Source organism: Carassius carassius, chromosome 43 (assembly GCF_963082965.1).
Source record: "Carassius carassius chromosome 43, fCarCar2.1, whole genome shotgun sequence".
In the NCBI taxonomy this organism is placed as follows: domain Eukaryota; kingdom Metazoa; phylum Chordata; class Actinopteri; order Cypriniformes; family Cyprinidae; genus Carassius; species Carassius carassius.
Genome location: NC_081797.1, coordinates 332013 through 345000, shown reverse-complemented (window position 1 = coordinate 345000; position 12988 = coordinate 332013). Strand labels below are relative to the sequence as shown.

Genomic DNA, 12988 nt, shown 5'->3' with positions numbered 1-12988 from the left:
ATCATATTATCAAATGTTAGGTCCCTGAGAAATAAAACTGATGAACTCTCTGCGTTGATCAAATATGATGGGGATTATCGTCACACAAGCCTTTTCTGTTTTACTGAGACTTGGCTCTCCCAGGAAACAGCGGATTTTTACCTTGATGGATTTACTTTGATTCGGTTTGATTGAGCTACCTTTAAAACACAGAAAGCTGTTGGTGGGGGCCTGTGTATGGCTGTGAATAACAGATGGGCTACAAATTTTACGCTGAGGGAAACCGACTGCTCAAAACATTATGAAATCATGGTGGTTTCCTTCCGACCTCATTATCTCCCTCGAGAATTTACTCAAATAACAGTGATACTGGTGTACGTCCCGGGTCCTGATTTTATATTAGCTGCTGAATGCATTGCAGATATTTTTAATAATATTGTAAACAGAGTTGGAGATCAGCCGGTGTTTTTGCTCGGAGATTTCAATCGATGTGACTTTGCTACACACTTGCCGCACCTGGAGCAATATGTCACTTGTGTTACTAGGCTGGAAAAAACATTGGACTTGTGCTATGGAAATATACCAAGTGCTTACATCTCCAAGGCACATCCGCCTCTTGGTCGTTCCGATCATAATGCTGTTCTGCTTCTACCTCGATATAAGCAAAAATTAAAAACTGAGAAAGTGCAAACTAGGACTGTCCAGGTATGGGACTTTGAATCCACTGAAAAACTAAGAGGATGTTTTGAAGTAACAGATTGGGATGTATTTGTTAAGGATTGTGGAAATGATGTAGATATGCTTAATGATTCCATATCTGGGTATGTAGATTTCTGTGTTGACAGTGTCATTCCTGTAAAAAATGTGAGGTGTTACCCTAACAATAAGCCTTGGGTTACAAAGGATCTGAAACATTTTTTAAATCTTAAAAACATAGCTTTTTTAAATGGCGATAGATATGGTTTTAAGAAATTACAGAAAGATCTGAAGCTAAAAATTAAGCAGGCCAAACAGCAATATAAACGCAAGGTAAAGGAAAAGTTTACAATGGGGAATGCACGGATGGCATGGCAGGGCATAAATACTATGACGGGAAGAAATCAGAAGCAACACAGCATCCAATGCCCTGACTCTGCCAGCTTTGCTACTGAACTGAATCAGTTTTATGCCCGTTTTAATGATGACTATTTAAATGAGCACTGGACTCCTATAGAGCACTCTGATTTTCTCCCCATAAGAATTGAGGAACAAAATGTGGGAAAGGTTTTAATGAAAGTCAAACCCCAAAAGGCATCAGGACCGGATGGAATAAAGGGCAAGGTACTGAGGGAATGTGCATCTCAGCTGAAGGGTGTGTTGACACAACTTTTTCAGCTGTCTCTTGATTTTAATGTTGTACCACGGGCATGGAAGGAAAGCACCATCATCCCGTTACTGAAAAAAGCTCATGCTAAGGCGCTTGAGGACTACAGACCAGTAGCTTTGACATCAGTGCTCTGCAAGTGCATGGAGAGAGTAGTTTGCTGATAAAATATGCAGATGATATGGCACTGGTGGGATGTATGAGAGATACCCAATCACTGGATATTTATTTTGATTTTGTCAACTCCATCATGGCCTGGACAAAGGAGAGTTTTCTCCAGCTTAATATTGACAAAAAGAAATGTGCTCCGGGGTAATTAATGCACGCACATGTTTTAAACCCTTGATAATTAATGGAGAGGAAGTTGAGCAGGTGGGATCTTTTAAATATCTGGGTACAGAAATTGATTCCCAGTTTATTTTTGACAAACACTCAGAAAGTGTCTTTAAGAAGGCATATCAACGTCTAGGCTTATTGAGGAAACTGAGGAGCTTTAATGTGGAAAAAGATATTCTGATTGTGGTGTATAAATCCCTTATCGAATCTGTGCTTACTTTCAACATTGTATCCTGGTACAACTCTCTTTCTGTTAAATGCAGAAATAGACTTTTAAGGATTATAAACATAGCTGGTAAAATTACTGGTGAGAAACAAGTAACCCTGTCTGATCTTTATATTGTGGCAGTAAAAAGGAAAGCATCTGCTATTGTGACAGACCCTGCCCATCCTCTGCACAGCTCATTTGATTTACTTCCATCTGGTAGACGATTTAAAGTACCGTTGGCGAAAAAGGCCAAATATCTTTTATCCCGACGGCCGTTGACATTTTAAATAGGAAATAGGGGAGGGGCTTATCTTAAATTGTGTGGTTGTCTGTTGTATTTGTATTGTTGTTAGCTGTGTATTGATAGTTGTATATTGTTTGTTGAGCCTTTTGTCTAAAGACAATTTTCTACCCCTGTGGGGATAGACAATAAAGCTTTTGAATATGAATTTGAATTTAAACCATGTTTTGCAGCAGGTCTTAAACCCGGCAAACTGGGGAGTGGAAAGGTTGCACAGTCAGCTCCCAAAGAGAAGAAAATTGAGTTTGCAGATCCTTCATTAGTTGAAGAACATGTAGCAGCAGGTTAGTAAGACTGTTATTGGTACATAATAAAAAGATCATTTCAAAATTAAATAATCTGTAACTGTAATCAGTAACTGTTTAGATTTTTATTGTCTTATAAAATGCATTTGTCTTGGATGCTGATTTATCAATTAAGCATTCCAATTATCTGTATATATCTGTTGTTAGCATGTTGCCAAGCTAACAATGTATAAGCAGTACACAATTATTTTGGTAAAATTGTCAAACTATTGATGCTGAAATATACATTCAGTTAAAGTCTCAAACATCTAGCCTCTTCACAATGGCTTGTCTATGATAATTTATACAGTTTGATTTTTACAGCCCAGAATGAGCTGGCAGGGAAAGGGGTAGGAATATGTGATGAGCTCATCACTTTAGAGATCCTCTCACCAGATGTGTGTGACCTCACACTGATCGATCTGCCAGGAATCGCCCGAGTCCCGGTAGAAGGACAACCAGAGGATATTGGAAAACAGGTGGGTCATTTAATCTGATCTTGCACACCACATACATTATCAAAGTAGTATACGTATAGTTTTTAAACTATGTCTATGTCTTGTAGATAAAACGTCTGATCATGAAATATATTAAGAAACGTGAGACTATAAACCTGGTAGTGGTCCCGTGTAACATTGACATTGCAACAACAGAAGCCTTAAAAATGGCACAAGAAGTAGATCCTGAGGGCAAAAGGACTGTGGGTAATGAAGCAGATGATGTGCACAACTTCTGACATCTCACCAAATTTCTAAAAGCACGTTTGTCAGCAAATCTACTTTTTATAAAACGACTTTCTCATTGTCACAGCCATTTTGACCAAGCCAGACCTCATAGACAAGGGAACAGAGAAGAGCGTTCTGGCTATTGTCCACAACAAAGTGATTCCTCTCCGCAAAGGTTACATCATGGTCAAGTGTAGAGGACAACAGCAGATCAATGATGAAGTTCCTCTGGAGGAGGCAGCACAGATGGAGAGAGATTTCTTCCAAAACCATGACTACTTCAGGTTACACTATACTAATAACTCTATTTATTTATTTGGCATGTATATTTTTTTATTTAAACTATTTTTGATTTTTTTTTTTGCCTCAAAGTGTTACAGCTGCCCTGATAAAAAAAAAAAAAAAAAAAAAAAAAATGCAAAAAATTTTTTTTAAATGAATGGAATTCATTGTAACCTTAAGGCATAATATTTTATTATTAATTTGTAATATAGATTTATAAGATTGAGGGAAGTATATTACAGAAAGAATCCCTGCAGACTCTTGAATGTATTAAGGTTAAAAAAGATCAAATTATACATATGTACGTATGCATGTGTGTGTTTGTGTGTGTGATGTTCACTTTTGCCATTATGTTCTTCTCTTCCATCAACAGTACATGAACTAAAACGATCCACTTTGCAAAAAGTGCCTTATTTTTTTTCTACAGATGTCTCTTAGAAGAGGGTAAAGTGACTATTAAATGTCTTGCCATCAAACTGACGCTGGATCTTGTTGATCATATCAAAGTATGTTTCTAAAAGTCCCACATTTAGTGAACTGCACTTCCTGACGGGATGGACTGAGATACTATAATTAAAGTGTATCTTGCTTATCTTTGTCAGAATTCACTGCCACCGCTTCAACAGCATATACAAAAACAGTTGTGCAGTGTGAAAAGAGCACTTCGTGACTGTGAGGCTGGCCCTCCAGAAGACCTCGAGGGAGCCAAGGAATTCCTCATTGAGGTAGGACCTCAAGACATCAAGTCTTCGTACTTCTGAGAACTATCAATAGCGTCTAATCTGCGGAAACCATACTAGAGCAAATGCACCAAGAAGTGTCTTGAACAAAACATGCATTTTGTGATTAATTTCTCTTGTCCAAGAAACCTGCTGCCCCTTAAAATGGATATACTCCGAATTTACAGAAAAAAAATTGTGAGATGCAATTCAGATTATGAGAAAAGTCAGAACCGGTTAAAACCTACAACAACTCTGAGAAAGAATATATCTTAACTGCAAGAAATATAAACAATATGAGATTATTAACCATATTGCAATTACCTTAATATTTTTTATATTATAGCATAGCTTATTCTGATTCATTGCATGTTCTCTGCGAACAGCCCCTGAAAATGCTCTCTTTTCTGTTCAGACAATACCTCTTTTACCTTTCCAACAAGTCCTGTATAATGATAATATAACAGGCTCATGAGATATATATATATATATATTACGAGCCTGTTACATTATTATTATTGTTATTATTATTATTATCTTTCCTCACAGACCCTAAATGGATTCAATGAGAAAATCAAGTCCCTGTTATCAGGAGAGCCGAAGAATGGGAAAAGTTTGTTTTTCCAGATCCGTGCTGAATTCAGGAAGTGGAATGATTATCTTACCAGTACAAAGCCATCCTGTGAGTATATTTTCACATTTATTAAGAAGCACAGAGTTCTAATGAAAATTAAGGTCAGTTAATTTCACAAGAAATCCATATTGTTTCCAAAAGTTAAAAATTCAAAAGAGTTAGGTGAGAATTACAGAGGGAGGGAACTGCCCGGCTTCAGCAACTACATCGTTTTTGAGAAGATTCTGCAGGACCATGTGGCCAAAATTAAGGATCCAGCCATTGAATTACTCAATGCCATAAAAGGTACCATCACACAGACTTTCTGGTCATTGTGGACAGCCTCCATCATAAAACCAAAAGATGAGATCAAGAACTGAAAGACTATTAGTTATAGCTTATGTGAATCGTGAATCATTTTGATTTACGTGTCTCTTCTGCAGATATCATCATTAAGCAGTTCACTGCCGTGGTGAATGAGTGTTTCCAGAACTATCAAGTCCTTCAAAACATCACTGAGGTAAATAATACCCTTCAGTTGCTCCTATGTCAAAGATGATTGATATTTAGTCCAGTTTGGTCAAGTTTTCTTTCCTTTGTACTTCTTTCCTTGATTCTATAGGACAAAATCAACGACATTCAGCTTAACCAACAAGAAAAGGCAGAGCAGAGGATCTCTGAGCAGTTTAAAATGGAAAACTGGATCTTCACTCAAGATCCCATTTTCCTGAAGGTCTTGAGTGAGAAAACAAACCAGACTTTTTCAGATAAGGAGTTACCTGTCTTTGACAAACAGTGCAAGTACAGTGAAATGCTGGAGGCATATTATGAGGTAGATCTTAGTTTTTAGTAACACAAATTGCTCTGTGCTTGTGGTGTGAGGACGTTACTCTAATTGTTTTCTTTCAGATTGTGGTGCAGAGATTGGCTGACCAGCTGCCCTTGATGATCACCTTTTACATGTTGCAGGAGACTGCTCGGCTCTTGTCTATTGACATAATGAAATTATTGGAAAAGCAAGATGTGCAGAAGCTCCTGTCTGAGGACCCTGATGTCAGCAGAAGGCGCAGCGACCTGAGAGCTCGTCTGACTCGTTTGACTTCTGCAGCAAGAGCAATTAGCAATTTTTTGAATGATTAGAGGATATAGTGTATCTGATGGTAATCTTGTGATGTATCTGACAACATCTGGCCAACCATCCATTATCAAGTGTTGCAGAATTTGACAATTTAACCCATAACTTTCAGCTTTTTGATTTTATATATATATATATATATATATATACTTTTTCTTTATAATATACACATACATTAATCTGCCTCTTATGCACCTATTCGATGGTTTCCAAGTAGTTCAGCAAGGAAGCACTTCGTTTCCAAGTCACATCTATGGGCTCAATTAGGGCAGACACCTAAATTGTGTTTTATAAATCATCTCGAAGTATCAGTGCTGACTACAGTACATTATTGTCTTGAGATCTGCTGAAAATTAAAATCGCTTTTTTCCTTATTGATTGAACCGCATGTGTGTGTCTTTTCTCAGTATAATAATATTAGATGTAAACCTATTAACAACACTGTATCTCCTGAACTGCTTCCGCTACTGTAAAGTTTGGCTAGATCTTTTATTAATGTCACCAAGGCAGTGTTAACTAGCTTGATGACAGACTAGGTTTAACATAACATTTTGATATTTTTTGGCTAATATAAGATGCGCTAAAAACAATATATTTGTATCCGATATTAACGCTGGTCCTATCTCATGCTGAATCGTAACAAAAATATTCAATTTTTCAAATATTGCTTAGTGCACTTTTAATGAGACATAGGTGTGTTTTGGACATAACGTGCAGTAAACCAGTCAGAGTCTTATCTCCCATTCCCTTTAAAAGCTAGTTTTGCTTGCACTTGCAATTAGAAAGGGCAAAGACTGAACACCGCTCCAGAGAGGAAATGGATCTGCCTTTGCATGAGGTTAAAGTGCATGAGCAGACCATCTATGACACAAGCCAGATTCCACCAATGCCCCCTGAAGTGAAGCAGGCATAGGAGTACACAATAATAATATTTTATATTATAATCCTTTAATTTTTAATCTTTGGCATGCTTGTGTGCTGCTGTGAGTTCCTGTATGTGTAATACGCAGTGTACAAGCATTGTGCGCATATTACTAATGCGCCCTTTAAATACATAAAAACAATACTGAAATATTGACTCTAGACCAGGTTTTAGTTGGTCAATCATGCTATTCTTTTCAGTTGACACACAAAATAGCAACACTCTAAAAATTCTCCTGGACACATCTGGTTTTCTGATAAGCAGGCCCATGGGTGAACAGATGGGTGTAAATGCATTTGTTGAAACTAGCAAAAACACTTTTCTATGTGCTGGCTTGGAATAACACTTCAGCAACACAAAAATAAGACTACAGTAACCCATACGACTGCAGTGGATGAATCAGTATCTTCTGAAGTGAAATAATAGGAGTGTTTCAGAAAAATACTAATATTGTAAACTAACTATATAACTTTGCTTGCCACTGTCCATCCATGTTAAATCAGCACATTGTAAAGTCAAGTAAAGAAACCATTATTTATTTAGCTCGTATTGCAATGCAGATTGTGTCAAAGCGTCTTTAGAGTATTAAATGTGTCAATAGTGTGCCATTTTCCTCTGACCAGATAAAACCTGTTTAAATCTAGGTTGCAGCAAAGTCAGATTGTGCAGAGGACTCATCTGGTTCCTGTGGTCTTGTTCTGATGGCCATCTAGGTAGGGTGACCAGACGTCCCATTTTCCTGGGGACAGTCCCATATTTCAGCTCTTTTTTCAGTGATCAGAGCGAGTAGCCAGGATCAGAGAGTCAAGTCAAAGTCACCTTTATTTATATAGCGCTTTAAACAAAATACATTGCGTCAAAGCAACTGAACAACATTCATTAGGAAAACAGTGTCAATAATACAAAATGATAGTTTAAAGGCAGTTCATCATTGGATTCAGTGATGTCATCTCTGTTCAGTTAAATAGTGTCTGTGCATTTATTTGCAATCAAGTCAACGATATCGCTGTAGATGAAGTGTCCCCAACTAAGCAAGCCAGAGGCGACAGCGGCAAGGAACCGAAACTCCATCGGTGACAGAATGGAGAAAAAAACCTTGGGAGAAACCAGGCTCAGTTGGGGGGCCTTTCAGGGATGTAGAGGTCCTTTCTAGGTGCTGATCCAGCATCTGGTCTGGATACGTACTGGATCCGGGTGACTGCAGTGACCCTCTGATCTGGACACAGACTGGATCTGGTGGCCACGGTGACCTCGGAACAAGAGAGAAACAGACAAATATTAGCGTAGATGCCATTCTTCTAATGATGTAGCAAGTACATAGGGTGTTATGGGAAGTGTTTCCGGTTCCGGTTTACCTAATTAATGCAGCCTAAAAATCCTTTAACGGATTTGGATAATAAAAGCATATTAGTATGTTATGTGTATGCCAGGTTAAAGAGATGGGTCCTTAATCTAGATTTAAACTGCAAGAGTGTGTCTGCCTCCCGAACAATGTTAGGTAGGTTATTCCAGAGTTTGGGCGCCAAATAGGAAAAGGATCTGCCACCCGCAGTTGATTTTGATATTCTAGGTATTATCAAATTGCCTGGATTTTGAGAACGTAGCGGACGTAGAGGATTATAATGTAAAAGGAGCTCATTCAAATACTGAGGTGCTAAACCATTCAGGGCTTTATAAGTAATAAGCAATATTTTAAAATCTATAAGAGAGCAGGAGATTGTTGTAGAGGTGCAGGACAAACACAGCGTGAGTCTAAGCAGCAGCGGTGTTGTGTTTTATCTATGACAGGTGTTCGATTCCTGCTCAGACCCTACCATAATCGAGCACTGGAGGAACGCTGGAGGACAGTGGTCCTTCACAGCCGGAGTTGCCCATTCTTGCTGGATGCCCATGTCAGTTGGAATTACAGTAATTTGGGTTGTCCTGGTGCTTATGGATGTGTTTGTCTCTCACATGTATGGGATCAGTATGATGATGCTGTGAGTTCAGGTCAGCAGGTGTTTCTGCTGGAGGAGAGCGATCAGAGTTCAGATGTGATCAAACTGAGTGTGGGCTGTTTGTCTCCAGATCAGAACGCCTCCATCACCATCATCTAGATCACTGAGCTCAGCTTTCAGGCCAAAAACGCCCTGCGCTTCTGTCTGCTGGCCGTACTCAACCCCAGATACACACCAGCAGGTGCACAGTTTACCTGATTCCAGCTAACAACACACATTGAGGTCATAATCACAAACAGGCCACAACAGTGACTGTCCACATCTTCACAAGTATTTCATCCATTTATAATTCAGTTATGTTTTATTTAAAGCAGCAAAGGTGCAAGACATCTTCCCAGAAAGCACTGTGAATGATGTAGTCAAACCGCTCACTTCCTCAGTCAATTAAAACCTACCAGTCAAAAGCTTTTGAATTAAGTCTCTTCTGCAGACTAAAGCTGCATTTTTTAAATCAAAATACAGTTAAAATTATAAAATATGTTTATAATGTAAATCATCTGTTTTCTGTGTGAATCTGTGTTAAAGTGTAATGTATTTCTGTGATGCTCCGCTGTATTTTCAGCATCATTCCTCCAGTCTTCAGTGTCATGATCTTCAGAAATCAGAATAATATCCTGATTTGCTGCTCAAGAAACATTTCTGATTATTATCAATGTTTTCATAGATACAGGTCAGTTGTGGTTCAGCTGTTGGTCTTTACATTGGCTACGTTTACATGCACCCAAATAATCAATTTGTAATCGGATTGATGGCGGATTGTTTTGCTTTTTGTTTTCTTCTGAGCAAAAAGAAAAACAAAACCATGTTACAACATCTTAGCACCTCCACATCCCTTAATATTTCAAAACCTTCAGAATGTGGACAAAAATATGATGGGTAAACATTAAATGACACTGCATTTATTAGCTAATCAATGAACTTACCATGCTATTTAGAAGTACTTATAACTTGTAAAACAACAACCAGGAACAACCAATTCATAGATTTCTTGTGGACCATATATTGATAAAATAATGGCAGTATAATCCAAATGGAAAGACCACATGTATATTATTTTTGTCCCCAAGAAAACCGTCAATCGAAAAATGGCTTAATGCATTAACACAGTTAAAAACCAAATTCTAAATTAAAGATTCATTCATAATGTCACCAATGGACCATGAGTAAACACTTCAATAATGTAATGTTTTACTTATTAATTTAGTAGTTTAGTAGTTAGTAATCATTAAAAAAGGAATTTGTATATTCCTTTTTTAATGATTTCTCCAAAGTTGGCCTCTTATAGATATTTTATATTCTCATTCATAAAACATAAACACAACAAATAATTAACTGTAGTGTCACAGTGGGAACTCAAATAACACAATTATCCATAAGCAAGCTTTCAGTAGCACAACTGACGCATCAGTCAGAATCTCAGGATAGTATAAACAGGAGCAAACGTGACTGCTTTAAAAATGCATCTTAGCACTGGAGAGAGAGCTGAAAGAATCACAAAGTGTAGTACAGTATAGTAAGTAAAGTAACAGTACTTTATTTAAGGGACATTTCACTAATTGGTCTCCAGTAAACAGTGTATGAGCACAGTATATAGGTCCCGATATACTTCAGTCGAAGTTCGTTTCGTTCTTCGTTTTGGGGCAAAAAGAAATTCGAAAGGCTGAGTGGCTGAGAAAGGCTGAGAAACAAACTTTCCATCACCCCCTCGCTGCTGGAGGCGGGGTGTAAATTAATGTTAACGTGTGTCACAACGATCAAGTGTAAACAAAACAAAAATAAAATGAAGAAGTGTAGGCAATCTAGGTGTGAGACGGGGCCCAATGGTCAGAATATTATAGACAAAATAATGATAAGTAATGATTAGTTCAGAGTCAAGTATCATGTTTGAGGAATGAACAGAGAAAAACAATTGTGCGTCAAAGAAGGTGGAGTTTCAGAACATATCCACCGATTGCCAAGGGAATCTTAAAGGTGTTTAGGAGCCAAAGCGAACTCCCCCAAAAAGTTTGCTTTGGGGAGCCGTTTCGAGCTACCAAAGCAAACTCAAAATGAACTTCGTTTAGGACTGATTTTGTTTGAAATAACGTCATATCAGTTCATTCTTCAATTTCGTTTGAAGTATACCGGGGCCTTAAAACAGAAGAGTAAAGTTTGTTTTAATGACATATAACAACATCTGATCAGACCCAGTTCACTGTTGTTTTACTGAAGCATTTTGGCACTTGAAGCTTACTTTTTCATGCTATGTTCGGTGTCCTTATACACTGCATACACTGTATTTGCACTACTGTATTAATATTATATTAATTGTAACTGTTATTAATAAAATATATTAATATAATTTTATCAAATGCCAATCAATTTTAAGCTTTTTGCGATTGTGTTTCATGGTATGTTAGCTCTTTTTGCCTTACTGACCAAAAAAGAAAACACAGAGCGGATCTGCTGTCTGTAATGAGATGATCCATAGTAGTACAGCAGAGGGTCCAGAAAAACACTTGAGCTTCCCAAACACACAGCCAGCATGTAAGGTGGGTAGGTATACAACCCATTGCTACCATTGATTATACAAATGCAGTGGTACATCAGGAGGACATTAGATGGTGCAAAGCACACAACAAACTCAGTCACCACAGCAGAAGCCATAATTGCAGACCTCTTACGAATGTCTGAGGAAGATGATGAGTGATCATGTTTAGTACAGAGCACATATATGATAATAGAGTAGCTCACTAAGATGACAATATGCGGCAGGACGAAGCTGAGGCAAAGAAGGACTAAGAACACATAGAAGTATAACATCACTGAAGAATCTGCAAAAATGTCAAAGCAGGTGATGCCATGCTCAAACTCGGTTGTTTGATTCATCATGAGAAGTGGTATTATGCCAACGAGTGTCAGCAGCCAGACCACCACACAAACACATGTGGCCTTCCTTGCACTCCTCCAGGTCAGAGAGACGATGGGAAATTACCACGGCCAGCAGCCGGTCCACACTCATACACATCATCAGCAGTACAGAGCAGTACATGTTGCCGTAGTAAGATGCAGTGAGCAAACGACAGGCCGCCTCACCGAACACCCAGTTTGAAGCATTCAGCTCGTAGTGGATCTTTAGAGGCAGAAGCAGGATGAAGAGCAGGTCCACACACGCCAGCTGAGACATGTAGATCATAGCTGGTTTCTTCTCTTGAATCCTACAGGTGAATGTCACCATGGCCAAACCGTTCAGGGGCAGACTAACCAGGATGATGAAGATGTAGATTGAGGGCATGACACGTGTGACAATCAAGCCTTTAAGGAAATGATCCAGTGGCTCAATGGCTCTTATAGTTCGGTCATTGTAAGTCCCTGCACTATAATTTCCCTCAAATAATGTCTGATTTGTCTTGTTATGAAAGCCAAATGGAAAATCTTTCATGATGCCAGAATCTGTAACAAAAACAACACAATCCTTTTATTTACTGGCTAAAGTGCAAACCAAACCCATTTGACAACAGATCTTGCTTACTATAAAAACTACATATCGCTAGATTTATAAATACCTGTTGCACTCTTTTTCCTAATAAGCAAGGTAGATTCATCAGCAAGTCACAACTGAAAGCCTTGTCACTCACGAGATCACTGATGTACTTACCGTTGAATGTCAAGTCAAGTCACCTTTATTTATATAGTGCTTTAAACAAAAAAGATTGTGTCTCAGAAAAGACTGAATGAAAAAGATAGAATGAAAGAACTATAGATAGATGATAGACAGACAGATAGAACGATAGATCGAACGATAGATACACAGACAGACGAACAGATAGATAGAATGAAAGAACGATAGATAGATAGATAGATAGATAGATAGATAGATAGATAGATAGATAGATAGATAGATAGATAGATAGATAGATGGATAGAATGAAAGAATGATAAATAGATAGAATACAAGAAACGTCTGGCCTCTGTTATTGCCAACAAGGGTTTTTCCACCAAGTGTTATGTTTTGCGAAGTGGTCAAATACTTATTTTACTCAAAATGCAAATCAATTTATAACTTTTTTTAAATTAATTTTTCAGAATTCTTTCGTTGTTACTCTGTCTTTCACTGTTCAAATAAACCTCTCATTAAAATTATA

General features: G+C 37.9%; 1 protein-coding gene and 1 pseudogene across 2 annotated transcripts in view; one reads left to right on the top strand and one right to left on the bottom strand.

The window, feature by feature from the left end:
- The window catches only part of LOC132125163 (interferon-induced GTP-binding protein Mx3-like), an 11718-nt gene extending 5122 nt beyond the window's left edge, over positions 1 to 6596 (top strand). The window contains exons 3-13 of one of the 2 annotated variants that reach the window (XM_059536419.1): positions 2364 to 2471; positions 2796 to 2950; positions 3037 to 3175; positions 3282 to 3480; positions 3906 to 3984; positions 4081 to 4203; positions 4747 to 4879; positions 4973 to 5116; positions 5254 to 5330; positions 5433 to 5642; positions 5720 to 6596. In XM_059536419.1, coding sequence (XP_059392402.1) covers positions 2364 to 2471; positions 2796 to 2950; positions 3037 to 3175; positions 3282 to 3480; positions 3906 to 3984; positions 4081 to 4203; positions 4747 to 4879; positions 4973 to 5116; positions 5254 to 5330; positions 5433 to 5642; positions 5720 to 5950 — 1598 coding nt within the window. In that variant the 3' untranslated portion in view covers positions 5951 to 6596. Of the gene's footprint in view, positions 1 to 2360; positions 2472 to 2795; positions 2951 to 3036; positions 3176 to 3281; positions 3481 to 3905; positions 3985 to 4080; positions 4204 to 4746; positions 4880 to 4972; positions 5117 to 5253; positions 5331 to 5432; positions 5643 to 5719 lie in introns of both variants that reach the window. The other variant, XM_059536418.1, reaches the window with a different exon arrangement.
- A 4653-nt stretch (positions 6597 to 11249) lies between these two features.
- On the bottom strand, positions 11250 to 12290 carry LOC132124768 (proteinase-activated receptor 1-like; annotated as a pseudogene).
- Between the last annotated feature and the right edge of the window lie 698 nt (positions 12291 to 12988).